This window comes from Dermacentor andersoni, chromosome 4 (genome assembly GCF_023375885.2).
Source record: "Dermacentor andersoni chromosome 4, qqDerAnde1_hic_scaffold, whole genome shotgun sequence".
In the NCBI taxonomy this organism is placed as follows: domain Eukaryota; kingdom Metazoa; phylum Arthropoda; class Arachnida; order Ixodida; family Ixodidae; genus Dermacentor; species Dermacentor andersoni.
The window spans coordinates 198,742,435-198,770,079 of NC_092817.1; the positions used below are offsets into that span (position 1 = coordinate 198,742,435).

At 48.0% G+C, this 27,645-nt stretch overlaps 1 protein-coding gene, 19 non-coding genes and 7 pseudogenes across 20 annotated transcripts; all 27 read right to left on the bottom strand.

Moving 5' to 3' along the window:
* Positions 1-318: 318 nt before the first annotated feature.
* Positions 319-437, bottom strand: LOC126519966 (5S ribosomal RNA). The gene has a single exon (XR_007596742.1). It is a non-coding gene; the product is annotated as a 5S ribosomal RNA (ribosomal RNA).
* A 503-nt stretch (positions 438-940) lies between these two features.
* On the bottom strand, positions 941-1,059 carry LOC140217753 (5S ribosomal RNA; annotated as a pseudogene).
* A 503-nt stretch (positions 1,060-1,562) lies between these two features.
* LOC140217824 (5S ribosomal RNA) lies at positions 1,563-1,681 on the bottom strand (annotated as a pseudogene).
* Positions 1,682-5,253: 3,572 nt separating this feature from the next.
* LOC140217793 (5S ribosomal RNA) lies at positions 5,254-5,372 on the bottom strand (annotated as a pseudogene).
* A 507-nt stretch (positions 5,373-5,879) lies between these two features.
* On the bottom strand, positions 5,880-5,998 carry LOC140217455 (5S ribosomal RNA). Its single transcript, XR_011894032.1, has one exon. It is a non-coding gene; the product is annotated as a 5S ribosomal RNA (ribosomal RNA).
* A 505-nt stretch (positions 5,999-6,503) lies between these two features.
* Positions 6,504-6,622, bottom strand: LOC140217876 (5S ribosomal RNA). Its single transcript, XR_011894340.1, has one exon. It is a non-coding gene; the product is annotated as a 5S ribosomal RNA (ribosomal RNA).
* Positions 6,623-7,127: 505 nt separating this feature from the next.
* On the bottom strand, positions 7,128-7,246 carry LOC140217456 (5S ribosomal RNA). The gene has a single exon (XR_011894033.1). It is a non-coding gene; the product is annotated as a 5S ribosomal RNA (ribosomal RNA).
* Positions 7,247-7,753: 507 nt separating this feature from the next.
* On the bottom strand, positions 7,754-7,872 carry LOC140217777 (5S ribosomal RNA; annotated as a pseudogene).
* A 503-nt stretch (positions 7,873-8,375) lies between these two features.
* Positions 8,376-8,494, bottom strand: LOC140217457 (5S ribosomal RNA). The gene has a single exon (XR_011894034.1). It is a non-coding gene; the product is annotated as a 5S ribosomal RNA (ribosomal RNA).
* A 509-nt stretch (positions 8,495-9,003) lies between these two features.
* LOC140217458 (5S ribosomal RNA) lies at positions 9,004-9,122 on the bottom strand. Its single transcript, XR_011894035.1, has one exon. It is a non-coding gene; the product is annotated as a 5S ribosomal RNA (ribosomal RNA).
* Positions 9,123-9,629: 507 nt separating this feature from the next.
* Positions 9,630-9,748, bottom strand: LOC140217459 (5S ribosomal RNA). Its single transcript, XR_011894036.1, has one exon. It is a non-coding gene; the product is annotated as a 5S ribosomal RNA (ribosomal RNA).
* A 509-nt stretch (positions 9,749-10,257) lies between these two features.
* On the bottom strand, positions 10,258-10,376 carry LOC140217778 (5S ribosomal RNA; annotated as a pseudogene).
* A 508-nt stretch (positions 10,377-10,884) lies between these two features.
* On the bottom strand, positions 10,885-11,003 carry LOC140217460 (5S ribosomal RNA). Its single transcript, XR_011894037.1, has one exon. It is a non-coding gene; the product is annotated as a 5S ribosomal RNA (ribosomal RNA).
* Positions 11,004-11,511: 508 nt separating this feature from the next.
* LOC140217461 (5S ribosomal RNA) lies at positions 11,512-11,630 on the bottom strand. Its single transcript, XR_011894038.1, has one exon. It is a non-coding gene; the product is annotated as a 5S ribosomal RNA (ribosomal RNA).
* Positions 11,631-12,133: 503 nt separating this feature from the next.
* Positions 12,134-12,252, bottom strand: LOC140217462 (5S ribosomal RNA). The gene has a single exon (XR_011894039.1). It is a non-coding gene; the product is annotated as a 5S ribosomal RNA (ribosomal RNA).
* Positions 12,253-12,761: 509 nt separating this feature from the next.
* On the bottom strand, positions 12,762-12,880 carry LOC140217463 (5S ribosomal RNA). The gene has a single exon (XR_011894040.1). It is a non-coding gene; the product is annotated as a 5S ribosomal RNA (ribosomal RNA).
* Positions 12,881-13,387: 507 nt separating this feature from the next.
* Positions 13,388-13,506, bottom strand: LOC140217464 (5S ribosomal RNA). The gene has a single exon (XR_011894041.1). It is a non-coding gene; the product is annotated as a 5S ribosomal RNA (ribosomal RNA).
* Positions 13,507-14,009: 503 nt separating this feature from the next.
* LOC140217465 (5S ribosomal RNA) lies at positions 14,010-14,128 on the bottom strand. Its single transcript, XR_011894042.1, has one exon. It is a non-coding gene; the product is annotated as a 5S ribosomal RNA (ribosomal RNA).
* A 508-nt stretch (positions 14,129-14,636) lies between these two features.
* LOC140217466 (5S ribosomal RNA) lies at positions 14,637-14,755 on the bottom strand. The gene has a single exon (XR_011894043.1). It is a non-coding gene; the product is annotated as a 5S ribosomal RNA (ribosomal RNA).
* Positions 14,756-15,263: 508 nt separating this feature from the next.
* Positions 15,264-15,382, bottom strand: LOC140217781 (5S ribosomal RNA; annotated as a pseudogene).
* A 507-nt stretch (positions 15,383-15,889) lies between these two features.
* On the bottom strand, positions 15,890-16,008 carry LOC140217467 (5S ribosomal RNA). Its single transcript, XR_011894044.1, has one exon. It is a non-coding gene; the product is annotated as a 5S ribosomal RNA (ribosomal RNA).
* A 503-nt stretch (positions 16,009-16,511) lies between these two features.
* Positions 16,512-16,630, bottom strand: LOC140217468 (5S ribosomal RNA). Its single transcript, XR_011894045.1, has one exon. It is a non-coding gene; the product is annotated as a 5S ribosomal RNA (ribosomal RNA).
* Positions 16,631-17,138: 508 nt separating this feature from the next.
* On the bottom strand, positions 17,139-17,257 carry LOC140217469 (5S ribosomal RNA). The gene has a single exon (XR_011894046.1). It is a non-coding gene; the product is annotated as a 5S ribosomal RNA (ribosomal RNA).
* Positions 17,258-17,765: 508 nt separating this feature from the next.
* On the bottom strand, positions 17,766-17,884 carry LOC140217782 (5S ribosomal RNA; annotated as a pseudogene).
* A 506-nt stretch (positions 17,885-18,390) lies between these two features.
* LOC140217470 (5S ribosomal RNA) lies at positions 18,391-18,509 on the bottom strand. The gene has a single exon (XR_011894047.1). It is a non-coding gene; the product is annotated as a 5S ribosomal RNA (ribosomal RNA).
* A 507-nt stretch (positions 18,510-19,016) lies between these two features.
* LOC140217687 (5S ribosomal RNA) lies at positions 19,017-19,135 on the bottom strand. Its single transcript, XR_011894270.1, has one exon. It is a non-coding gene; the product is annotated as a 5S ribosomal RNA (ribosomal RNA).
* Positions 19,136-23,482: 4,347 nt separating this feature from the next.
* On the bottom strand, positions 23,483-24,662 carry LOC140217279 (uncharacterized). The gene has a single exon (XM_072287693.1). It carries the CDS (start codon positions 24,647-24,649, stop codon positions 23,483-23,485), a length of 1,167 nt encoding a protein of 388 aa, XP_072143794.1. The 5' UTR covers positions 24,650-24,662.
* Positions 24,663-27,645: the final 2,983 nt, after the last annotated feature.

The window sequence follows — 27,645 nt, forward strand, 5'->3', positions numbered from 1 at the left end:
GATTTGCGTCCGCTGCAGCCCACGTTTGGCGCTAGCAATGCGGCAAGTTATTGATTGTCACTGAGCTGGATACGGGTGTAATAGGTAAACGGTTAGCAGTTTGTGCGACTAAATTTTGCACCATTACTTATACCGGTTACCACCGTCACTGCGCGTACAATCGCCTGGCGGCTTGCATATTGTTTTTGCACTTCGACGTTGGCTCTACCAGTAGGCTGCGCCAGTTGAATGTAACAGTAAATAAAACAACCCACACGTGAGTGTAAAAAAAAAAAATAAGTCACAGAAGCACGCAATAAAAAAATGCAAAAAGAAGGGTGCCATCAGCACTCGGTGTTCCCAGGTGGTCTCCCTCCCAAGTACTGACCGAGCCCAATGCTGCTTAGCTTCGGGGATCGGACGAGAACCGGCGTATTCAGCATGGTATGGCCGATGGCAGGGATGCTATGTTTACGACTGCACCTGTATCGTGCTGTGTGCATTCGCAACGTATTGATACAGCACGTACGCGGCACTGTCTTTCCGTTGATAGTACAGGCACACGTCGTGTACGTGGATTGCTCCGTTTGTTATGGTTAGTTGCTGCCGAGTCGAGCTGGCAATAAAACACGAGGACGAGAGCAACGATTTGCGTCCGCTGCAGCCCACGTTTGGCGCTAGCAATGCGCCAAGTTATTGATTGTCACTGAGCTGGATACGGGTGTAATAGGTAAACGGTTAGCAGTTTGTGCGACTAAATTTTGCACCATTACTTATACCGGTTACCACCGTCACTGCGCGTACAATCGCCTAGCGGCTTGCATATTGTTTTTGCACTTCGACGTTGGCTCTACCAGTAGGCTGCGCCAGTTGAATGTAACAGTAAATAAAACAACCCACACGTGAGTGTAAAAAAAAAAATGTCACAGAAGCACGCAATAAAAAAATGCAAGAAGAAGGGTGCCATCAGCACTCGGTGTTCCCAGGTGGTCTCCCTCCCAAGTACTGACCGAGCCCAATGCGGCTTAGCTTCGGGGATCGGACGAGAACCGGCGTATTCAGCATGGTATGGCCGATGGCAGGGATGCTATGTTTACGACTGCACCTGTATCGTGCTATGTGCATTCGCAACGTATTGCTACAGCACGTACGCGGCACTGTCTTTCCGTTGATAGTACAGGCACACGTCGTGTACGTGGATTGCTCCGTTTGTTATGGTTAGTCGCTGCCGAGTCGAGCTGGCAATAAAACAAGACGAGAGCAACGATTTGCGTCCGCTGCAGCCCACGTTTGGCGCTAGCAATGCGGCAAGTTATTGATTGTCACTGAGCTGGATACGGGTGTAATAGGTAAACGGTTAGCAGTTTGTGCGACTAAATTTTGCACCATTACTTATACCGGTTACCACCGTCACTGCGCGTACAATCGCCTCGCGGCTTGCATATTGTTTTTGCACTTCGACGTTGGCTCTACCAGTAGGCTGCGCCAGTTGAATGTAACAGTAAATAAAACAACCCACACGTGAGTGTAAAAAAAAAAAATAAGTCACAGAAGCACGCAATAAAAAAATGCAAAAAGAAGGGTGCCATCAGCACTCGGTGTTCCCAGGTGGTCTCCCTTCCAAGTACTGACCGAGCCCAATGCTGCTTAGCTTCGGGGATCGGACGAGAACCGGCGTATTCAGCATGGTATGGCCGATTTTTTTTTTTTTTTTTTTTTTTATTTATTACCGGTTTTTTCGCAGAACGTGCAGTTTCCACACATTACAGTATCACAATTGCAATACAAACAAAAAGGAAAGAAAAGAGTCACACCATACAACAAAGCCGTCTGTCCCTATTGGACAGGCGTTGTCAACTTAAAATTCCTTCATGGCTGTCAGAGGTTCTAGCCTCCACAGCCATTCCGGAACACATTGTTGCATTTTCTGTATTTCTATGAATCGCGACATACATTCTCTGAAATAATCGCGAGCGGGCCTAGCGTCAGGATCACAATAGTACCCTGCCATACGAGCCCGCCATATACAGTGGAGTGCGTTTAACATAATGAAATCATATGGAACCCCGTCATCATCCTTAATTGTCAGATACCTTATCCCTTGGGGGTCCACCGGTAACTCTTTTTTCAGGGTTCGCTTTAAGACGTCCCAGAAAAAGAAGCCCTCCCAACATTCCAAAAAAACGTGATCTATGGTTTCCTGCTTTTTGCAGATCAAGCAATGCGTTCCCCATGGTACGATACAACCTCGCTCTTCCATGAAAGTCTTCACTGAGAGCGTACCGGTGTGAAGCTTAAAAAAAAACGTTTTTACCCCTGGTGGCACCTCCATGTGTTTTACGCGTTTAAGTACATCAAGTCCTGGCCCTCCACTGTAAATGGCTCTGTATAACGGCACTGGGAAAACAATGTCGCACACATCTTTATACAATCTTTTCCTTTTAACATCGCAAAGGTAATCCATTGAAAATCGAACAGAAAGAAATCTTACGCTGTCGGCCACTTCCTTAAAGAAGCCACGAAGTGATCCGGTAACGCATGCCGTACTAACGACATGTGCCGGCAAAGCACCGCTCAACCTGAGCTGGCATACTGTGCGCAGAAAAGGATGGCGCACATCGCGAAAAAACAAGAATCGGTTGACTAGTTGTCTAACAAAAAGATGAACCAAACCCACACCCCCGTCTTTCACTCTTCTAAACAAATTTGTTCGGCTGCACCTTTCCCATGTTGACCCCCAGATGAAAACAGCAAACACTCTGTGCAGCCTTTGCACATTTGTTCTCGAGCAATACAACGCTTGCATGACATAATATAACTTCGTGACAAAAAACATATTACAGACTGTCGCCCTTGCAAAAATAGACAGCTTCACATCCTTCCATCTGTCCGCCTTTTCTTTCATTTCATCGGCTTGGCTCCTCCAATATTCATCGCTACTATTGTAGCTATTGAGAGGAACGCCCAGATACCTCGTCGGCGTTTTTACCCAGTTGAGGTTCGCGAAGTTGTCCGGTGCAGACTCCCATTTCCCGTGCCACAGGCCTAGGGATTTGCCCCAATTTATTCTACTACCCGTGACATCACAGAAATGTTTCACTGCCGATACTGTTTCCGTTACACTTGGTTTGTCTGTGCAACACACTGCAATGTCATCTGCATATGCGAGCAGCTTCACCTCTGTCGCTGCTAATCTGAAACCACGTATTTTGTCATTTCCGTTAATTACTACACACATTGCTTCTATGTATATGACAAATAACAGCGGACTGAGGGGACAGCCTTGGCGTACTGAACGCATGATGTTAATGGGGGCCCCCAGAGTCTTATTGACAATTAATCTTGTTGTGCAATTCTGGTACGCCAAGGCCACGCCCTCCCTGATGATGGAACCTACATTAACATGATCCAAGATGGCAAACAAAATAACGTGAGCAACACAATCGAACGCTTTCTCCAAATCGAGCTGAAGAACTGCAACGCCACCATCGGTGACGTCACAGCACTCGAGCACGCTCCGCATCTGATGGATGTTCGAAAAAATGGACCGCCCCTTGATGCCGCAAGTTTGGTGGTCTCCGACAATTTCCTTGATGACGCCTTGAAGTCTCGCAGCTAAAATCTTCATAAAGATCTTGTAATCAATGTTTGTTAGTGATATCGGTCTATAGGATGACACGGATCTGAGTTTGTCTGTTTGATCACTCTTCGGGATTAGTATTGTGTGCGCTTTTCCAAAAGATGGGGGCAATAATTTCTTCTCGTACGCGTCATTGAATACGTCTGCTAACAATGGGGCCAGTTCTCTTTTGAAAGCCTTATATAACCCCGCACAGAGTCCATCAGGCCCAGGCGACTTGCCCGAGTTCAAATCGCCGATTGCCTTTTCAACTTCATTCTCGGTAATGTTGCCTTCCAATCTTTCTTTAACGTCATCTCCCAGTCTCGGCATCCGTTGAAGAAAATCTGCTTTGAAACTCTCTACATTCGCTGCCTGAAATGCAAAGAGCGACTGGTAGTACTGACAGAAGGCGCGTCCTATGCTTTCGTTGTCGTCAACAAGAACCCCGTTCATTAAAATCTTATCCACATGGTTTCGCCGTCCGTGCGCCTTCTCGAGTCCAAGCGCCCTTTTTGTGGGCGTCTCCCCCGCCGCTAATACATCTGCTCGTGCACGCACGATGGCACCTTGATACCGTTCTTTATCGAACTGTTCAAGCTTTTCCTTGACGCTCCGCACATCGTCTTTGTACTGACCAGGCTCTCTGCACTCCAGCGTTATCAGCTGCTGAAGTAGTGTTCGCAATCCGTTTTCTTTATATTCCCTCTGAAATTTTAGGCAGCTTGACCTTTCTAAGGCTTTCATTTTAACTTTTTGTTTGAAACATTCCCACTTTTCAGCTATTGTTTCAGCTTCATCTTTGCGTATTTCATTAATGGCATTCCGTACTGCCTTTACAAAAGATTCATCATTTAATAATGAGGCATTCATTTTCCACATCTCCCAATTAAACGCATGTTTCCGTTTCCCTATACCGACATTACATATTACGAGACAATGATCCGAGAACGATACGGGTACTACAGAATAACCGTGGCATCTTGGAATTGTATCCAGCGAAATGTAGATTCGGTCCAACCGCGCATGGCTACTGCCCTGAAAACGTGTAAATGTCACGTCACGCCCCCCTTCCAGACAATCAAACACGTCATCTAGTTCATTTTCATTAATTAGTTTTGACAAGACAGCATGGTATGGCCGATGGCAGGGATGCTATGTTTACGACTGCACCTGTATCGTGCTATGTGCATTCGCAACGTATTGCTACAGCACGTACGCGGCACTGTCTTTCCGTTGATAGTACAGGCACACGTCGTGTACGTGGATTGCTCCGTTTGTTATGGTTAGTCGCTGCCGAGTCGAGCTGGCAATAAAACAAGAGGACGAGAGCAACGATTTGCGTCCGCTGCAGCCCACGTTTGGCGCTAGCAATGCGGCAAGTTATTGATTGTCACTGAGCTGGATACGGGTGTAATAGGTAAACGGTTAGCAGTTTGTGCGACTAAATTTTGCACCATTACTTATACCGGTTACCACCGTCACTGCGCGTACAATCGCCTGGCGGCTTGCATATTGTTTTTGCACTTCGACGTTGGCTCTACCAGTAGGCTGCGCCAGTTGAATGTAACAGTAAATAAAACAACGCACACGTGAGTGTAAAAAAAAAAAAATAAGTCACAGAAGCACGCAATAAAAAAATGCAAAAAGAAGGGTGCCATCAGCACTCGGTGTTCCCAGGTGGTCTCCCTCCCAAGTACTGACCGAGCCCAATGCTGCTTAGCTTCGGGCATCGGACGAGAACCGGCGTATTCAGCATGGTATGGCCGATGGCAGGGATGCTATGTTTACGACTGCACCTGTATCGTGCTGTGTGCATTCGCAACGTATTGATACAGCACGTACGCGGCACTGTCTTTCCGTTGATAGTACAGGCACACGTCGTGTACGTGGATTGCTCCGTTTGTTATGGTTAGTCGCTGCCGAGTCGAGCTGGCAATAAAACAAGAGGACAAGAGCAACGATTTGCGTCCGCTGCAGCCCACGTTTGGCGCTAGCAATGCGGCAAGTTATTGATTGTCACTGAGCTGGATACGGGTGTAATAGGTAAACGGTTAGCAGTTTGTGCGACTAAATTTTGCACCATTACTTATACCGGTTACCACCGTCACTGCGCGTACAATCGCCTGGCGGCTTGCATATTGTTTTTGCACTTCGACGTTGGCTCTACCAGTAGGCTGCGCCAGTTGAATGTAACAGTAAATAAAACAACCCACACGTGAGTGTAAAAAAAAAAAAATAAGTCACAGAAGCACGCAATAAAAAAATGCAAAAAGAAGGGTGCCATCAGCACTCGGTGTTCCCAGGTGGTCTCCCTCCCAAGTACTGACCGAGCCCAATGCTGCTTAGCTTCGGGGATCGGACGAGAACCGGCGTATTCAGCATGGTATGGCCGATGGCAGGGATGCTATGTTTACGACTGCACCTGTATCGTGCTGTGTGCATTCGCAACGTATTGATACAGCACGTACGCGGCACTGTCTTTCCGTTGATAGTACAGGCACACGTCGTGTACGTGGATTGCTCCGTTTGTTATGGTTAGTTGCTGCCGAGTCGAGCTGGCAATAAAACACGAGGACGAGAGCAACGATTTGCGTCCGCTGCAGCCCACGTTTGGCGCTAGCAATGCGCCAAGTTATTGATTGTCACTGAGCTGGATACGGGTGTAATAGGTAAACGGTTAGCAGTTTGTGCGACTAAATTTTGCACCATTACTTATACCGGTTACCACCGTCACTGCGCGTACAATCGCCTCGCGGCTTGCATATTGTTTTTGCACTTCGACGTTGGCTCTACCAGTAGGCTGCGCCAGTTGAATGTAACAGTAAATAAAACAACCCACACGTGAGTGTAAAAAAAAAAATAAGTCACAGAAGCACGCAATAAAAAAATGCAAAAAGAAGGGTGCCATCAGCACTCGGTGTTCCCAGGTGGTCTCCCTTCCAAGTACTGACCGAGCCCAATGCTGCTTAGCTTCGGGGATCGGACGAGAACCGGCGTATTCAGCATGGTATGGCCGATGGCAGGGATGCTATGTTTACGACTGCACCTGTATCGTGCTATGTGCATTCGCAACGTATTGCTACAGCACGTACGCGGCACTGTCTTTCCGTTGATAGTACAGGCACACGTTGTGTGCGTGGATTGCTCCGTTTGTTATGGTTAGTCGCTGCCGAGTCGAGCTGGCAATAAAACAAGAGGACGAGAGCAACGATTTGCGTCCGCTGCAGCCCACGTTTGGCGCTAGCAATGCGGCAAGTTATTGATTGTCACTGAGCTGGATACGGGTGTAATAGGTAAACGGTTAGCAGTTTGTGCGACTAAATTTTGCACCATTACTTATACCGGTTACCACCGTCACTGCGCGTACAATCGCCTGGCGGCTTGCATATTGTACTTGCACTTCGACGTTGGCTCTACCAGTAGGCTGCGCCAGTTGAATGTAACAGTAAATAAAACAACCCACACGTGAGTGTAAAAAAAAAAATAAGTCACAGAAGCACGCAATAAAAAAATGCAAAAAGAAGGGTGCCATCAGCACTCGGTGTTCCCAGGTGGTCTCCCTCCCAAGTACTGACCGAGCCCAATGCTGCTTAGCTTCGGGGATCGGACGAGAACCGGCGTATTCAGCATGGTATGGCCGATGGCAGGGATGCTATGTTTACGACTGCACCTGTATCGTGCTATGTGCATTCGCAACGTATTGCTACAGCACGTACGCGGCACTGTCTTTCCGTTGATAGTACAGGCACACGTCGTGTACGTGGATTGCTCCGTTTGTTATGGTTAGTCGCTGCCGAGTCGAGCTGGCAATAAAACAAGAGGACGACAGCAACGATTTGCGTCCGCTGCAGCCCACGTTTGGCGCTAGCAATGCGGCAAGTTATTGATTGTCACTGAGCTGGATACGGGTGTAATAGGTAAACGGTTAGCAGTTTGTGCGAGTAAATTTTGCACCATTACTTATACCGGTTACCACCGTCACTGCGCGTACAATCGCCTGGCGGCTTGCATATTGTTTTTGCACTTCGACGTTGGCTCTACCAGTAGGCTGCGCCAGTTGAATGTAACAGTAAATAAAACAACCCACACGTGAGTGTAAAAAAAAAAAAATAAGTCACAGAAGCACGCAATAAAAAAATGCAAAAAGAAGGGTGCCATCAGCACTCGGTGTTCCCAGGTGGTCTCCCTCCCAAGTACTGACCGAGCCCAATGCTGCTTAGCTTCGGGGATCGAACGAGAACCGGCGTATTCTGCATGGTATGGCCGATGGCAGGGATGCTATGTTTACGACTGCACCTGTATCGTGCTATGTGCATTCGCAACGTATTGCTACAGCACGTACGCGGCACTGTCTTTCCGTTGATAGTACAGGCACACGTCGTGTACGTGGATTGCTCCGTTTGTTATGGTTAGTCGCTGCCGAGTCGAGCTGGCAATAAAACAAGAGGACGAGAGCAACGATTTGCGTCCGCTGCAGCCCACGTTTGGCGCTAGCAATGCGGCAAGTTATTGATTGTCACTGAGCTGGATACGGGTGTAATAGGTAAACGGTTAGCAGTTTGTGCGACTAAATTTTGCACCATTACTTATACCGGTTACCGCCGTCACTGCGCGTACAATCGCCTGGCGGCTTGCATATTGTTTTTGCACTTCGACGTTGGCTCTACCAGTAGGCTGCGCCAGTTGAATGTAACAGTAAATAAAACAACCCACACGTGAGTGTAAAAAAAAAAATGTCACAGAAGCACGCAATAAAAAAATGCAAAAAGAAGGGTGCCATCAGCACTCGGTGTTCCCAGGTGGTCTCCCTCCCAAGTACTGACCGAGCCCAATGCTGCTTAGCTTCGGGGATCGGACGAGAACCGGCGTATTCAGCATGGTATGGCCGATGGCAGGGATGCTATGTTTACGACTGCACCTGTATCGTGCTATGTGCATTCGCAACGTATTGCTACAGCACGTACGCCGCACTGTCTTTCCGTTGATAGTACAGGCACACGTCGTGTACGTGGATTGCTCCGTTTGTTATGGTTAGTCGCTGCCGAGTCGAGCTGGCAATAAAACAAGAGGACGAGAGCAACGATTTGCGTCCGCTGCAGCCCACGTTTGGCGCTAGCAATGCGGCAAGTTATTGATTGTCACTGAGCTGGATACGGGTGTAATAGGTAAACGGTTAGCAGTTTGTGCGACTAAATTTTGCACCATTACTTATACCGGTTACCACCGTCACTGCGCGTACAATCGCCTGGCGGCTTGCATATTGTTTTTGCACTTCGACGTTGGCTCTACCAGTAGGCTGCGCCAGTTGAATGTAACAGTAAATAAAACAACCCACACGTGAGTGTAAAAAAAAAAAAAAATAAGTCACAGAAGCACGCAATAAAAAAATGCAAAAAGAAGGGTGCCATCAGCACTCGGTGTTCCCAGGTGGTCTCCCTCCCAAGTACTGACCGAGCCCAATGCTGCTTAGCTTCGGGGATCGGACGAGAACCGGCGTATTCAGCATGGTATGGCCGATGGCAGGGATGCTATGTTTACGACTGCACCTGTATCGTGCTATGTGGATTCGCAACGTATTGCTACAGCACGTACGCGGCACTGTCTTTCCGTTGATAGTACAGGCACACGTCGTGTACGTGGATTGCTCCGTTTGTTATGGTTAGTCGCTGCCGAGTCGAGCTGGCAATGAAACAAGAGGACGAGAGCAACGATTTGCGTCCGCTGCAGCCCACGTTTGGCGCTAGCAATGCGGCAAGTTATTGATTGTCACTGAGCTGGATACGGGTGTAATAGGTAAACGGTTAGCAGTTTGTGCGAGTAAATTTTGCACCATTACTTATACCGGTTACCACCGTCACTGCGCGTACAATCGCCTGGCGGCTTGCATATTGTTTTTGCACTTCGACGTTGGCTCTACCAGTAGGCTGCGCCAGTTGAATGTAACAGTAAATAAAACAACCCACACGTGAGTGTAAAAAAAAAAAAATAAGTCACAGAAGCACGCAATAAAAAAATGCAAAAAGAAGGGTGCCATCAGCACTCGGTGTTCCCAGGTGGTCTCCCTCCCAAGTACTGACCGAGCCCAATGCTGCTTAGCTTCGGGGATCGGACGAGAACCGGCGTATTCAGCATGGTATGGCCGATGGCAGGGATGCTATGTTTACGACTGCACCTGTATCGTGCTGTGTGCATTCGCAACGTATTGATACAGCACGTACGCGGCACTGTCTTTCCGTTGATAGTACAGGCACACGTCGTGTACGTGGATTGCTCCGTTTGTTATGGTTAGTTGCTGCCGAGTCGAGCTGGCAATAAAACACGAGGACGAGAGCAACGATTTGCGTCCGCTGCAGCCCACGTTTGGCGCTAGCAATGCGCCAAGTTATTGATTGTCACTGAGCTGGATACGGGTGTAATAGGTAAACGGTTAGCAGTTTGTGCGACTAAATTTTGCACCATTACTTATACCGGTTACCACCGTCACTGCGCGTACAATCGCCTAGCGGCTTGCATATTGTTTTTGCACTTCGACGTTGGCTCTACCAGTAGGCTGCGCCAGTTGAATGTAACAGTAAATAAAACAACCCACACGTGAGTGTAAAAAAAAAAAAAAATAAGTCACAGAAGCACGCAATAAAAAAATGCAAAAAGAAGGGTGCCATCAGCACTCGGTGTTCCCAGGTGGTCTCCCTCCCAAGTACTGACCGAGCCCAATGCTGCTTAGCTTCGGGGATCGAACGAGAACCGGCGTATTCTGCATGGTATGGCCGATGGCAGGGATGCTATGTTTACGACTGCACCTGTATCGTGCTATGTGCATTCGCAACGTATTGCTACAGCACGTACGCGGCACTGTCTTTCCGTTGATAGTACAGGCACACGTCGTGTACGTGGATTGCTCCGTTTGTTATGGTTAGTCGCTGCCGAGTCGAGCTGGCAATAAAACAAGAGGACGAGAGCAACGATTTGCGTCCGCTGCAGCCCACGTTTGGCGCTAGCAATGCGGCAAGTTATTGATTGTCACTGAGCTGGATACGGGTGTAATAGGTAAACGGTTAGCAGTTTGTGCGACTAAATTTTGCACCATTACTTATACCGGTTACCGCCGTCACTGCGCGTACAATCGCCTGGCGGCTTGCATATTGTTTTTGCACTTCGACGTTGGCTCTACCAGTAGGCTGCGCCAGTTGAATGTAACAGTAAATAAAACAACCCACACGTGAGTGTAAAAAAAATAAAAATAAGTCACAGAAGCACGCAATAAAAAAATGCAAAAAGAAGGGTGCCATCAGCACTCGGTGTTCCCAGGTGGTCTCCCTCCCAAGTACTGACCGAGCCCAATGCTGCTTAGCTTCGGGGATCGGACGAGAACCGGCGTATTCAGCATGGTATGGCCGATGGCAGGGATGCTATGTTTACGACTGCACCTGTATCGTGCTGTGTGCATTCGCAACGTATTGATACAGCACGTACGCGGCACTGTCTTTCCGTTGATAGTACAGGCACACGTCGTGTACGTGGATTGCTCCGTTTGTTATGGTTAGTCGCTGCCGAGTCGAGCTGGCAATAAAACAAGAGGACAAGAGCAACGATTTGCGTCCGCTGCAGCCCACGTTTGGCGCTAGCAATGCGGCAAGTTATTGATTGTCACTGAGCTGGATACGGGTGTAATAGGTAAACGGTTAGCAGTTTGTGCGACTAAATTTTGCACCATTACTTATACCGGTTACCACCGTCACTGCGCGTACAATCGCCTGGCGGCTTGCATATTGTTTTTGCACTTCGACGTTGGCTCTACAAGTAGGCTGCGCCAGTTGAATGTAACAGTAAATAAAACAACCCACACGTGAGTGTAAAAAAAAAAAAAATAAGTCACAGAAGCACGCAATAAAAAAATGCAAAAAGAAGGGTGCCATCAGCACTCGGTGTTCCCAGGTGGTCTCCCTCCCAAGTACTGACCGAGCCCAATGCTGCTTAGCTTCGGGGATCGGACGAGAACCGGCGTATTCAGCATGGTATGGCCGATGGCAGGGATGCTATGTTTACGACTGCACCTGTATCGTGCTGTGTGCATTCGCAACGTATTGATACAGCACGTACGCGGCACTGTCTTTCCGTTGATAGTACAGGCACACGTCGTGTACGTGGATTGCTCTGTTTGTTATGGTTAGTTGCTGCCGAGTCGAGCTGGCAATAAAACACGAGGACGAGAGCAACGATTTGCGTCCGCTGCAGCCCACGTTTGGCGCTAGCAATGCGCCAAGTTATTGATTGTCACTGAGCTGGATACGGGTGTAATAGGTAAACGGTTAGCAGTTTGTGCGACTAAATTTTGCACCATTACTTATACCGGTTACCACCGTCACTGCGCGTACAATCGCCTAGCGGCTTGCATATTGTTTTTGCACTTCGACGTTGGCTCTACCAGTAGGCTGCGCCAGTTGAATGTAACAGTAAATAAAACAACCCACACGTGAGTGTAAAAAAAAAAATGTCACAGAAGCACGCAATAAAAAAATGCAAAAAGAAGGGTGCCATCAGCACTCGGTGTTCCCAGGTGGTCTCCCTCCCAAGTACTGACCGAGCCCAATGCTGCTTAGCTTCGGGGATCGGACGAGAACCGGCGTATTCAGCATGGTATGGCCGATGGCAGGGATGCTATGTTTACGACTGCACCTGTATCGTGCTATGTGCATTCGCAACGTATTGCTACAGCACGTACGCCGCACTGTCTTTCCGTTGATAGTACAGGCACACGTCGTGTACGTGGATTGCTCCGTTTGTTATGGTTAGTCGCTGCCGAGTCGAGCTGGCAATAAAACAAGAGGACGAGAGCAACGATTTGCGTCCGCTGCAGCCCACGTTTGGCGCTAGCAATGCGGCAAGTTATTGATTGTCACTGAGCTGGATACGGGTGTAATAGGTAAACGGTTAGCAGTTTGTGCGACTAAATTTTGCACCATTACTTATACCGGTTACCACCGTCACTGCGCGTACAATCGCCTGGCGGCTTGCATATTGTTTTTGCACTTCGACGTTGGCTCTACCAGTAGGCTGCGCCAGTTGAATGTAACAGTAAATAAAACAACCCACACGTGAGTGTAAAAAAAAAAAAAAATAAGTCACAGAAGCACGCAATAAAAAAATGCAAAAAGAAGGGTGCCATCAGCACTCGGTGTTCCCAGGTGGTCTCCCTCCCAAGTACTGACCGAGCCCAATGCTGCTTAGCTTCGGGGATCGGACGAGAACCGGCGTATTCAGCATGGTATGGCCGATGGCAGGGATGCTATGTTTACGACTGCACCTGTATCGTGCTATGTGGATTCGCAACGTATTGCTACAGCACGTACGCGGCACTGTCTTTCCGTTGATAGTACAGGCACACGTCGTGTACGTGGATTGCTCCGTTTGTTATGGTTAGTCGCTGCCGAGTCGAGCTGGCAATGAAACAAGAGGACGAGAGCAACGATTTGCGTCCGCTGCAGCCCACGTTTGGCGCTAGCAATGCGGCAAGTTATTGATTGTCACTGAGCTGGATACGGGTGTAATAGGTAAACGGTTAGCAGTTTGTGCGAGTAAATTTTGCACCATTACTTATACCGGTTACCACCGTCACTGCGCGTACAATCGCCTGGCGGCTTGCATATTGTTTTTGCACTTCGACGTTGGCTCTACCAGTAGGCTGCGCCAGTTGAATGTAACAGTAAATAAAACAACCCACACGTGAGTGTAAAAAAAAAAAAATAAGTCACAGAAGCACGCAATAAAAAAATGCAAAAAGAAGGGTGCCATCAGCACTCGGTGTTCCCAGGTGGTCTCCCTCCCAAGTACTGACCGAGCCCAATGCTGCTTAGCTTCGGGGATCGGACGAGAACCGGCGTATTCAGCATGGTATGGCCGATGGCAGGGATGCTATGTTTACGACTGCACCTGTATCGTGCTGTGTGCATTCGCAACGTATTGATACAGCACGTACGCGGCACTGTCTTTCCGTTGATAGTACAGGCACACGTCGTGTACGTGGATTGCTCCGTTTGTTATGGTTAGTTGCTGCCGAGTCGAGCTGGCAATAAAACACGAGGACGAGAGCAACGATTTGCGTCCGCTGCAGCCCACGTTTGGCGCTAGCAATGCGCCAAGTTATTGATTGTCACTGAGCTGGATACGGGTGTAATAGGTAAACGGTTAGCAGTTTGTGCGACTAAATTTTGCACCACTACTTATACCGGTTACCACCGTCACTGCGCGTACAATCGCCTAGCGGCTTGCATATTGTTTTTGCACTTCGACGTTGGCTCTACCAGTAGGCTGCGCCAGTTGAATGTAACAGTAAATAAAACAACCCACACGTGAGTGTAAAAAAAAAAATGTCACAGAAGCACGCAATAAAAAAATGCAAAAAGAAGGGTGCCATCAGCACTCGGTGTTCCCAGGTGGTCTCCCTCCCAAGTACTGACCGAGCCCAATGCTGCTTAGCTTCGGGGATCGGACGAGAACCGGCGTATTCAGCATGGTATGGCCGATGGCAGGGATGCTATGTTTACGACTGCACCTGTATCGTGCTATGTGCATTCGCAACGTATTGCTACAGCACGTACGCCGCACTGTCTTTCCGTTGATAGTACAGGCACACGTCGTGTACGTGGATTGCTCCGTTTGTTATGGTTAGTCGCTGCCGAGTCGAGCTGGCAATAAAACAAGAGGACGAGAGCAACGATTTGCGTCCGCTGCAGCCCACGTTTGGCGCTAGCAATGCGGCAAGTTATTGATTGTCACTGAGCTGGATACGGGTGTAATAGGTAAACGGTTAGCAGTTTGGGCGACTAAATTTTGCACCATTACTTATACCGGTTACCACCGTCACTGCGCGTACAATCGCCTGGCGGCTTGCATATTGTTTTTGCACTTCGACGTTGGCTCTACCAGTAGGCTGCGCCAGTTGAATGTAACAGTAAATAAAACAACCCACACGTGAGTGTAAAAAAAAAAAAAATAAGTCACAGAAGCACGCAATAAAAAAATGCAAAAAGAAGGGTGCCATCAGCACTCGGTGTTCCCAGGTGGTCTCCCTCCCAAGTACTGACCGAGCCCAATGCTGCTTAGCTTCGGGGATCGGACGAGAACCGGCGTATTCAGCATGGTATGGCCGATGGCAGGGATGCTATGTTTACGACTGCACCTGTATCGTGCTATGTGCATTCGCAACGTATTGCTACAGCACGTACGCGGCACTGTCTTTCCGTTGATAGTACAGGCACACGTCGTGTACGTGGATTGCTCCGTTTGTTATGGTTAGTCGCTGCCGAGTCGAGCTGGCAATAAAACAAGAGGACGAGAGCAACGATTTGCGTCCGCTGCAGCCCACGTTTGGCGCTAGCAATGCGGCAAGTTATTGATTGTCACTGAGCTGGATACGGGTGTAATAGGTAAACGGTTAGCAGTTTGTGCGAGTAAATTTTGCACCATTACTTATACCGGTTACCACCGTCACTGCGCGTACAATCGCCTGGCGGCTTGCATATTGTTTTTGCACTTCGACGTTGGCTCTACCAGTAGGCTGCGCCAGTTGAATGTAACAGTAAATAAAACAACCCACACGTGAGTGTAAAAAAAAAAAAAATAAGTCACAGAAGCACGCAATAAAAAAATTCAAAAAGAAGGGTGCCATCAGCACTCGGTGTTCCCAGGTGGTCTCCCTCCCAAGTACTGACCGAGCCCAATGATGCTTAGCTTCGGGGATCGAACGAGAACCGGCGTATTCAGCATGGTATGGCCGATGGCAGGGATGCTATGTTTACGACTGCACCTGTATCGTGCTATGTGCATTCGCAACGTATTGCTACAGCACGTACGCGGCACTGTCTTTCCGTTGATAGTACAGGCACACGTCGTGTACGTGGATTGCTCCGTTTGTTATGGTTAGTCGCTGCCGAGTCGAGCTGGCAATAAAACAAGATGACGAGAGCAACGATTTGCGTCCGCTGCAGCCCACGTTTGGCGCTAGCAATGCGGCAAGTTATTGATTGTCACTGAGCTGGATACGGGTGTAATAGGTAAACGGTTAGCAGTTTGTGCGACTAAATTTTGCACCATTACTTATACCGGTTACCGCCGTCACTGCGCGTACAATCGCCTGGCGGCTTGCATATTGTTTTTGCACTTCGACGTTGGCTCTACCAGTAGGCTGCGCCAGTTGAATGTAACAGTAAATAAAACAACCCACACGTGAGTGTAAAAAAAAAAAAATAAGTCACAGAAGCACGCAATAAAAAAATGCAAAAAGAAGGGTGCCATCAGCACTCGGTGTTCCCAGGTGGTCTCCCTCCCAAGTACTGACCGAGCCCAATGCTGCTTAGCTTCGGGGATCGGACGAGAACCGGCGTATTCAGCATGGTATGGCCGATGGCAGGGATGCTATGTTTACGACTGCACCTGTATCGTGCTGTGTGCATTCGCAACGTATTGATACAGCACGTACGCGGCACTGTCTTTCCGTTGATAGTACAGGCACACGTCGTGTACGTGGATTGCTCCGTTTGTTATGGTTAGTTGCTGCCGAGTCGAGCTGGCAATAAAACACGAGGACGAGAGCAACGATTTGCGTCCGCTGCAGCCCACGTTTGGCGCTAGCAATGCGCCAAGTTATTGATTGTCACTGAGCTGGATACGGGTGTAATAGGTAAACGGTTAGCAGTTTGTGCGACTAAATTTTGCACCACTACTTATACCGGTTACCACCGTCACTGCGCGTACAATCGCCTAGCGGCTTGCATATTGTTTTTGCACTTCGACGTTGGCTCTACCAGTAGGCTGCGCCAGTTGAATGTAACAGTAAATAAAACAACCCACACGTGAGTGTAAAAAAAAAAATGTCACAGAAGCACGCAATAAAAAAATGCAAAAAGAAGGGTGCCATCAGCACTCGGTGTTCCCAGGTGGTCTCCCTCCCAAGTACTGACCGAGCCCAATGCTGCTTAGCTTCGGGGATCGGACGAGAACCGGCGTATTCAGCATGGTATGGCCGATGGCAGGGATGCTATGTTTACGACTGCACCTGTATCGTGCTATGTGCATTCGCAACGTATTGCTACAGCACGTACGCCGCACTGTCTTTCCGTTGATAGTACAGGCACACGTCGTGTACGTGGATTGCTCCGTTTGTTATGGTTAGTCGCTGCCGAGTCGAGCTGGCAATAAAACAAGAGGACGAGAGCAACGATTTGCGTCCGCTGCAGCCCACGTTTGGCGCTAGCAATGCGGCAAGTTATTGATTGTCACTGAGCTGGATACGGGTGTAATAGGTAAACGGTTAGCAGTTTGGGCGACTAAATTTTGCACCATTACTTATACCGGTTACCACCGTCACTGCGCGTACAATCGCCTGGCGGCTTGCATATTGTTTTTGCACTTCGACGTTGGCTCTACCAGTAGGCTGCGCCAGTTGAATGTAACAGTAAATAAAACAACCCACACGTGAGTGTAAAAAAAAAAAAAATAAGTCACAGAAGCACGCAATAAAAAAATGCAAAAAGAAGGGTGCCATCAGCACTCGGTGTTCCCAGGTGGTCTCCCTCCCAAGTACTGACCGAGCCCAATGCTGCTTAGCTTCGGGGATCGGACGAGAACCGGCGTATTCAGCATGGTATGGCCGATGGCAGGGATGCTATGTTTACGACTGCACCTGTATCGTGCTATGTGCATTCGCAACGTATTGCTACAGCACGTACGCGGCACTGTCTTTCCGTTGATAGTACAGGCACACGTCGTGTACGTGGATTGCTCCGTTTGTTATGGTTAGTCGCTGCCGAGTCGAGCTGGCAATAAAACAAGAGGACGAGAGCAACGATTTGCGTCCGCTGCAGCCCACGTTTGGCGCTAGCAATGCGGCAAGTTATTGATTGTCACTGAGCTGGATACGGGTGTAATAGGTAAACGGTTAGCAGTTTGTGCGAGTAAATTTTGCACCATTACTTATACCGGTTACCACCGTCACTGCGCGTACAATCGCCTGGCGGCTTGCATATTGTTTTTGCACTTCGACGTTGGCTCTACCAGTAGGCTGCGCCAGTTGAATGTAACAGTAAATAAAACAACCCACACGTGAGTGTAAAAAAAAAAAAAATAAGTCACAGAAGCACGCAATAAAAAAATGCAAAAAGAAGGGTGCCATCAGCACTCGGTGTTCCCAGGTGGTCTCCCTCCCAAGTACTGACCGAGCCCAATGATGCTTAGCTTCGGGGATCGAACGAGAACCGGCGTATTCAGCATGGTATGGCCGATGGCAGGGATGCTATGTTTACGACTGCACCTGTATCGTGCTATGTGCATTCGCAACGTATTGCTACAGCACGTACGCGGCACTGTCTTTCCGTTGATAGTACAGGCACACGTCGTGTACGTGGATTGCTCCGTTTGTTATGGTTAGTCGCTGCCGAGTCGAGCTGGCAATAAAACAAGATGACGAGAGCAACGATTTGCGTCCGCTGCAGCCCACGTTTGGCGCTAGCAATGCGGCAAGTTATTGATTGTCACTGAGCTGGATACGGGTGTAATAGGTAAACGGTTAGCAGTTTGTGCGACTAAATTTTGCACCATTACTTATACCGGTTACCGCCGTCACTGCGCGTACAATCGCCTGGCGGCTTGCATATTGTTTTTGCACTTCGACGTTGGCTCTACCAGTAGGCTGCGCCAGTTGAATGTAACAGTAAATAAAACAACCCACACGTGAGTGTAAAAAAAAAAAATAAGTCACAGAAGCACGCAATAAAAAAATGCAAAAAGAAGGGTGCCATCAGCACTCGGTGTTCCCAGGTGGTCTCCCTCCCAAGTACTGACCGAGCCCAATGCTGCTTAGCTTCGGGGATCGGACGAGAACCGGCGTATTCAGCATGGTATGGCCGATGGCAGGGATGCTATGTTTACGACTGCACCTGTATCGTGCTGTGTGCATTCGCAAAGTATTGATACAGCACGTACGCGGCACTGTCTTTCCGTTGATAGTACAGGCACACGTCGTGTACGTGGATTGCTCCGTTTGTTATGGTTAGTCGCTGCCGAGTCGAGCTGGCAATAAAACAAGAGGACAAGAGCAACGATTTGCGTCCGCTGCAGCCCACGTTTGGCGCTAGCAATGCGGCAAGTTATTGATTGTCACTGAGCTGGATACGGGTGTAATAGGTAAACGGTTAGCAGTTTGTGCGACTAAATTTTGCACCATTACTTATACCGGTTACCACCGTCACTGCGCGTACAATCGCCTGGCGGCTTGCATATTGTTTTTGCACTTCGACGTTGGCTCTACCAGTAGGCTGCGCCAGTTGAATGTAACAGTAAATAAAACAACCCACACGTGAGTGTAAAAAAAAAAAAATAAGTCACAGAAGCACGCAATAAAAAAATGCAAAAAGAAGGGTGCCATCAGCACTCGGTGTTCCCAGGTGGTCTCCCTCCCAAGTACTGACCGAGCCCAATGCTGCTTAGCTTCGGGGATCAGACGAGAACCGGCGTATTCAGCATGGTATGGCCGATGGCAGGGATGCTATGTTTACGACTGCACCTGTATCGTGCTATGTGCATTCGCAACGTATTGCTACAGCACGTACGCGGCACTGTCTTTCCGTTGATAGTACAGGCACACGTCGTGTACGTGGATTGCTCCGTTTGTTATGGTGAGTCGCTGCCGAGTCGAGCTGGCAATAAAACAAGAGGACGAGAGCAACGATTTGCGTCCGCTGCAGCCCACGTTTGGCGCTAGCAATGCGGCAAGTTATTGATTGTCACTGAGCTGGATACGGGTGTAATAGGTAAACGGTTAGCAGTTTGTGCGACTAAATTTTGCACCATTACTTATACCGGTTACCACCGTCACTGCGCGTACAATCGCCTGGCGGCTTGCATATTGTTTTTGCACTTCGACGTTGGCTCTACCAGTAGGCTGCGCCAGTTGAATGTAACAGTAAATAAAACAACCCACACGTGAGTGTAAAAAAAAAAATAAGTCACAGAAGCACGCAATAAAAAAATGCAAAAAGAAGGGTGCCATCAGCACTCGGTGTTCCCAGGTGGTCTCCCTCCCAAGTACTGACCGAGCCCAATGCTGCTTAGCTTCGGGGATCGGACGAGAACCGGCGTATTCAGCATGGTTTTTTTTTTTTTTTTTCTTTATTGCCGGTCTTCGACGTACACATACGGCATAAACAGATACACTTCATAATGGTAAAAGCAATGACCGTCTTGGGCCCTTGCGAATAGTTAAAAACACTTGATTACCGCTAGTTCATCCAATATATGCATCCATTCGGGTGGTTCTGTTCTCGTTTTATAAGCTTCACGCAGATATAGCACGCTTTCAATGAAATGCTCTCTCGCAGGATGAATAACAAGCCTCTCATGACGCTCATCCATTCTTGTTTTCCACAGGCTATGTAAACATATTGCCATGAACATGTCACATGGCATATCTGCGTTCTCAGTTGGCAAGAAGCGGATGCCGTACGGTGTTATCGGTAATTCCTTTTTCAACGTTCTTTGTAGGATGTCCCACAAGAACATTGCATCTGAACAATCAAGAAAGATATGCTCAATCGTCTCTGGTTGCCTGCATCTTGAGCAGTTTACAGACCACGGCACAAAGATTCCCCTTTCTCTTAGCCATGGCTTCACTGGGAGCGTTCCACTGTGTAAATGGAAGAAAAAGGTTTTTGCGGATGACCGTATCGGCATCCGCTTCACTCGCTTGAGCACGTTTCTTCCTCTGGATTCAACGCGGTACATAGAACGATAGACAGGCACAGGCAATGATACATCAAGTAAATCTTTGTACAGTCTTTTGCGTTTAACAGATGCAAGGTAATTCAATGAAAAGCGCGTATGTAGGAAGTCAAAGGCCAATACGACTTCTCGCAGGAAGCCTCTGAGCCTAGGTCCTGTGCTGTAATCGGAGGACACAACGAATTGAGGCAACGCGTTGCTCAAACGTCTTTGAAGGACTGTGCACAAGAATGTATCTTTCTGATCACGTAGGAACAAAAATCTCGACACGACTTGTCTTAAAAAGAGATGAACCAACCCTAGGCCTCCACTTTTCACTGTTCTGAACAAATTAGTGCGACTAGAGCGCTCCCAAACGGAACCCCAAATGAAGATGGCAAACTGCCGGTGTATTCTTTGTATGCTGACTCTTGATGTGCACAATGCTTGTAAAACATACCAAATTTTGGCCACTAAAAACACATTACACACTGTTGCTTTTGTGAATATTGATAGTTCCCTCCCACCCATCCTTGCCGCTTTCGCCTTAATTTCTGCGACCTCTCCTTGCCAATAATCTTTGGTGTCCTGGTGGTGTTGCAGAGGTACCCCAAGGTACTTGGTAGGCATATTCGTCCACTGCATTTTTTCAAAAAGTGAAGGCGTGTCTTCCCATTGTCCATACCATGTCCCAATCGACTTGCCCCAATTAATCGCACTCCCCGTCATTTTACAATACTTTGTCACAACATTAACGGTATTGCTTACACTTTGCTTGTCATCACAAAAAACAGCGACGTCATCCGCGTATGCTAACAATTTTACCTCACTGTAACCGACCCTAAAACCCCGGACATGGCTCTCTTTTATTATCTTTAGACACAGTGGCTCGAGATATAGGGCAAACAGTAAAGGCGATAAACCACACCCCTGTCTTACGGAAGACCTGACGGCAATGCTGGGAGAGAGTGTTCTACCAACGATTACCTTTGTGGAAACGCCTGCATAGCACATTCTGATCCCTTCTGTTAAGGTTGATCCCACATTGACGTGCTCCAAAACATTGAAAAGAATTGTGTGTGTCACTCTATCGAACGCTTTTTCTAGGTCTAATTGTAACATGGCCACCCTACCAGAAAAGTCGTCACAATGCTCAAGTACTGTTCTTGCTACGTGTACGTTTGTAGTTATTGACCTCCCCTTAATGCCACATGTTTGATGTGGCCCTATCAATCGTGTTATTATACTCTGTAGCCTTCTGCCCAAAACTTTAGTGTATATCTTATAGTCTGAGTTTGTTAAGCTGATTGGTCGGTAGGCTCGCACGGATAGGAGTGATGAGGGATCAGTAGTTTTGGGTATCAGGACAATATGACTCTCGCGAAACGACGGTGGCAGTACCCGCTTTTCATAGGCTTCTGTGATAACGTAATAAAGAGCTGCAGCTATATCTGTTTTGAAAGCTTTATAGAATGATCCACCCAGTCCATCAGGTCCTGGCGTTTTCCCAGGGCTCAGGTCATCTATAGCCTGCTCTATTTCCTTGATGCTTATTGGCATTTCTAATCTATTTCGTTGTTCATCATCTAGACTTGGCAAAAGGTGTAAGAATTCATTTTCGAACCCCTGTTCGCATTGGGTTTCATGTCCTAAGAGTTCGCTGTAATATTCTACAAAGGCAAGTTGGATGGTTTTCTTATCACGTACTATTTCATTACGGTATGTTATCGCATTTATCTCCTTTCGTGTGGCATAACTTTTTTCATCCGAAAACGAGCGCTTTGTAGGTTGTTCTCCGCACCATAGATGTTCTGCGCGTGCGCGAATGATTGCGCCCCGATATTTTTCCTTATCGACAAGTTCCAACTGTGCTTTCGTTCGCTGTATTTCTTTAGCGAAACAACCAGGACGGATGCTTTCCATGTTTAAATAAAAGTTGAGCTCACTTTGTAATTCTATTTCATTTCTTTTTTCTTGGTGGTGTAAAACGCTGGACCTTTCTATGGCTATTAACTTTGTTTCTTGCTTAAAACACTCCCACCTTTCCGTGCAGTCACTGTGAACACCCGATAACAGCTCTTGAATGCTATCTTGAATTTTTTTTATAAATATTTCGTCCTGCAGCAATTTTTCATTGAATTTCCAAAGATCCCAGTTGAAGCTTGACGGCTTCTTTGAACCAAGCGAAAAACGGACCAAACTGTGGTCGCTAAAATAAACATGTTTGACTTCATAATCACTGCACAATGGCAACGCTTCCCCAGAAACATAGACACGATCCAGTCTGGCATGGCTGTCCCCTTGAAAATGAGTGAACCGAGGTGTATCATTATTGGCTAAAACGTCGCCTATATCCTCTAAATTATGTTTTTCAACGAGTGCTGCCAAGAGGAGCGCACTGCCTTCGAGACGAGACAGATTACGGGCTCTGTCTTCCACTTTGCAGACACAGTTGAAATCTCCCATCATGACCATGGTTCTCTCACACTTCAAGTGACATTCCACGCTTTCAAAAAAAACCTTGCGCTCAGCTATTCTATTCGGCGCGTAAACACAGATAGCGCGGAACTTGAGATCGCAAAAGATAAAATCGCACAATATAATACGCCCAGAATCATCACTAAATACATTTTCCACATTTATACCAATATTATTGCGTAGAAAGAGCGCACAGCCCCCTGCTCTACCAACAGCATGAGAAACGCACACATAATATCTAGACATGAACGTTTGGACTAGGCGTTCGGTCCCTTCCTCAGTTTCTATCTTTGTCTCTTGTACAGCAATAATGTCCAGATTATTTTCGATGAACAGGCGATTAAGCTGGTACTGCTTCTTCTTTGCCGTAAGTCCCCGCACGTTAATCGTGCCTACGCGTAAGGGTGTTTCAATGTGTATCGCCATTTCTACGGTGAAGAGATCAAGGCCGATAGATATCAATAAATTTGCAGCTCACGTCAGTGACGAAGGATCACTCACATTACCGTGGCGAGTCTGTGTTCAGCCTGCACTGTTGACAGGTCTTCCATCGGCAGATCAGAAGTAGCAGGATTTTCCACCACCCCCCTCCAGACCCCCTCCCCCCCCCCCCCCCCCGGCACGGGCAAAAACACGCGAACGCACGACCTGTTAAGTCCGCTGCGTCACCGCCGCCTTTCTGTCCGGCGGTATGGTTGGCGTTGGTCTAAAGGTTGGCCTCCGACCAGTTGCTGTCTTCACAGGTGGTTCGCCCGCACTTTGAGTGCTCGCATTCTGCTCTTCGCCGGTACTTTCTTCGTGCGTTCTTTTGGCCGCTGCCGCTGCTTTGCTGGTTTCCGTAGTGTCCATTACGCTTGAATCGTCCTCACTCGTTGCTACGGAGGGTTGCTTGCTTGTAGTTGCGTCATTACTTGTTTCAGCGTCCTTAGCTGATGTAGTCTTGCCAGATGTCGGTGTGGCTTCACTCGTCACCTGCTCTACATCTCGTTTCGTAGAATTTGTGGCTGGGTCTTTCTTTGAAAGTGGCGCCAGAGATGGTCTCGACGCACTGGCACTTTCCTCTGCGTCGACTTCGTCCATGAGGTGCTCGTTGACGACTTCCTCACTTCTCGATGGCCCCGCAACGTTTGCATACGTGCGCACGCACTGACTTTCTTCGTGGCCGAAGCGTTGACACACAGAGCAACGTGGCACGCGGCACTCGCGCCTGATGTGCCCCGTACGGTTGCACCGAAGACACAGTGGAGCACGACCTGGCACGACCACTAGCGCCATTATGCCTGCTACTCGTAGCTGATGCGGTAGATCGTCACGTGTCACGCCTGGCTTCAGCTTGAGGGTCACTGTACGCATAGACGACCCCTTGTCCGTGATGCCTGGTACACGCCATTGCTCTTTTTGGACGTCGTTGACTTTCCCGTATGGAGCAAACGCCGCGTGTACGTCTTCGTCGTGCACATTGTGCAGCAACCAGTGGAGTTTAACCCGGACATCCCGGTTGTGTGGATCCACAACCAAACATCGTCGTTCCTTGACTTGAACTTCCGTATACTTCAGCATTTTCTTTGTCGCCTCTGCACTCTCGAACGTCACCGCCCAGACGTGGTTCATCTGGAAAGCCCCCAAGGCGACCACCTCGGGGAGCAATTTCAAATGAGCCAGCGTGTCGCGAAAATCTTCGACACGGAAAGGTCTCGCTTTCACGTCGCCGTGAAGAAAAACTGTGTTTAAAACACACGAACCTGTAGGCAGTGGCGGCAAAACAACATGGTATTCCGGTTCAACGGACGCAGGCATCCTGTTTCCGCGGCTTGGCATAGCCGCAAACACCGCCCCTCGACAGCCACTCAGGAACAGGCTGTTGCAACTTCTGCACTTCCACATACCGTTGCATGCATTCCCGGAAGTATACACGCGCTGGTCGGGCATCCGGGTCACAATGGTAGCCCGCCATTCTTGCGCGCCATAAACAGTGGAGGCCCGTAAGCATGATGACGTCGTACGGGAAACCTTCGTCGTCATATACTGGCAGAAACCTGATTCCGTGGGGATCTATAGGTAGCTCTTTTTTTAGAGTCCTTTGTAACACGTCCCAGAAAAAGACCCCTTCCCAACAGTGGATGAAGACATGATCTATGCTTTCTGCTTTTTTACATATAAGGCAGTGGGTTCCCCATGGCATGTAGAACCCACGTTGTTCAAGAAAGATTTTAACAGGTAGAGTACCGGTGTGTAATTTAAAGAAGAACGATTTAGTGGCTGGTTGAACTGGCATCTTCTTCACCCTTTTCAATACATCTAGGCCTGGGCCTCCACTGTACAGGGCTCTGTACATGGGTACCAGCAATACACTGTCACATAAATCACGATATAACGTTTTCCGTTTTACACTCCACAAATATGCACTAGAAAAACGAACACGCAAAAAGGAAACACTCTGAATTATTTCCCTAAAGAAACCACGAACTGGTCCTGGCATTATTTCGGTGCCTACAACGAATTCGGGAAGTGATCTTGACAACCTCATTTGGATAGCGGTGCGTAGAAATGGGTCATTTGTGTCTCGAAAAAAGAAGAACCTGTTTACTAGTTGACGCAAGAAGAGGTGCGCCAACCCCAGACCACCATCCTTCACGCGCCGAAAGAGATTATCTCGGCTACATCGCTCCCAGCTCGATGCCCACACGAAAACAGCGAACACGCGGTGCAGTTTCTGCACATTAATCCGAGAGCACTGTAGGACCTGCATTACGTACCAGATCTTTGTTACGAGAAACATGTTGCACGCTGTTGCTTTCGCGAACATTGACAGGTGACCGGCGTTCCATCGGTCGGCTTTTTCTTTTATTTCTTTTGTCCGCTCCTTCCAGTACTCGCTACTGTCCTTGTAGGCATCAAGGGGTGCGCCAAGGTACTTAACTGGCGTCGTGACCCAGGTGACGTTCGAAAAGTGGTCTGGGGTGGACGCCCATCCCCCGTGCCAAAACCCCAAACATTTCTGCCAGTTCACGAAGCTATTAGTGGCATTACCAAACAGTCTGACGATACTCACAGCGTTCAATACACTTTGCGTATCTTTACAACATACGGCCACATCGTCAGCATATGCCAATAACTTCACCTCTGCTGCTTGGAGGCAAAATCCCTTAATGTATTCATTTTCAATGATGGCCTGACATAGCGTTTCTATGTAAACACAAAACAGGAGTGGGCTGAGTGGACAACCCTGGCGAACGGAGCGCTTCACGTTAATGGGGGCCCCCAGCCTTTGATTAATTATAAGTCTCGTATAGCAACTCCGGTACGCCATGGTCACCCCCTCAGTGATTATGTGGCCAAAATTAACATGTTCAAGGATGGTGAGCAATATCTCGTGAGAAACGCAATCAAACGCTTTCTCCAAGTCAAGCTGGAGGATCGCTACTGCATCACACATGGCATCACAACACTCCAGCACACACTTCAACTTGTGAATGTTAGTGAAGATTGTTCTTCCGCGAATGCCACACGTTTGGTGTGGGCCGACTACTTCCTTAATGACTGACTGCATACGCCGTGCCAGCACCTTCATCAGTATTTTGTAGTCACAGTTAGTAAGCGCTATGGGTCTATAGGAGGAAAGTTGCTTGAGCTTCTCGGTCTCTTCTGTTTTAGGTATTAGTACTGTATGGGACTGGCCGAAAGATGGTGGAAATATTTTCATTTGGTATGCTTCATTGAAAATTGCGGTCAAGATAGGAGCTAGGTGGCTTTTGAACGATTTGTACCAAGCGGCACAAAGACCGTCTGGACCTGGTGACTTGCCAGGGTTCAGGTCTTCGATGGCCTTTATCACTTCCTGTTCAGTTATTTGTCCTTCCAACGTTTCTTTAACGTCACTCGACAGCTGTGGCATTCGCTGCAAAAATAAGTCCTTGAAACTTTGCATGTTGACGGGCCTGAATGCGAAAAGCTTTTGGAAATGTTCAAAGAAGGCACGCCCTATATTCTTCGTATCAGTTACTACCAGCCCGTTATATTCGATGGCCTCAATCTGTTTGCGTCTGGAGTGCTTTTTTTCTAATCCCAGTGCTCTTTTCGAAGGCATTTCCCCGCATGCTAGTCTTTCTGCTCTCGCGCGCACGAGCGCACCTCGATAACGCTCTTCATCGAAAACCTCGAGCTTTTTCTTAATAGCACGCATATCTTCTTGATAAGCTCCGGGTTGCATGCATTCGAGCGTCACGAATTTTTCCAGTAATGTTTTTAAATCCCTTTCTCTTGCCTTCTCTTCATATCGTAGTACGCTACTTCTTTCAATTGCCTTGATTTTAATAGTTTGTTTCGACAGCTCCCATTCCTCGCCCAATTTCATAGAACTGTCTTTTCCAAAAGAATTCAGAGCATTCACTACCGTCTCGTTAAAAGTATCGTCCCGTAGAAGCTCAGCATTCATTTTCCACAGTTCCCAGACGAATTCGTTTCGTTCTTTTTTGCGGCCCACCCTGCATTTTACCAGGCAGTGGTCAGAAAAGGATACGGCAGTAACTGCATAGCACTGGCATTTTTCTACTAAATGATATGACAGGTAGATACGGTCTAATCGTGCATGACTTGTTCCCTGGAAGTGGGTGTACTTCACTTCTCGGTCAGCCCCGAAACACTGAGCGATATCCTCTAATTCAAATTCATGTATGATCTGCGCCATGATATCGCTGCTTTTGTCGTAAATTACGCGTCGCGTAGACCTGTCTTCGATGTTCAATACACAATTGAAGTCCCCAACACAGGCTATCGTTTTGTGCACAGACAAGTGGTGCCTCAAGTTCAAAAAG

Bases quoted from the DNA above. Each gene is read 5' to 3' on its own strand.
- LOC140217279 (XM_072287693.1), bottom strand. From the start codon at position 24,649: ATGCCAAGCCGCGGAAACAGGATGCCTGCGTCCGTTGAACCGGAATAC.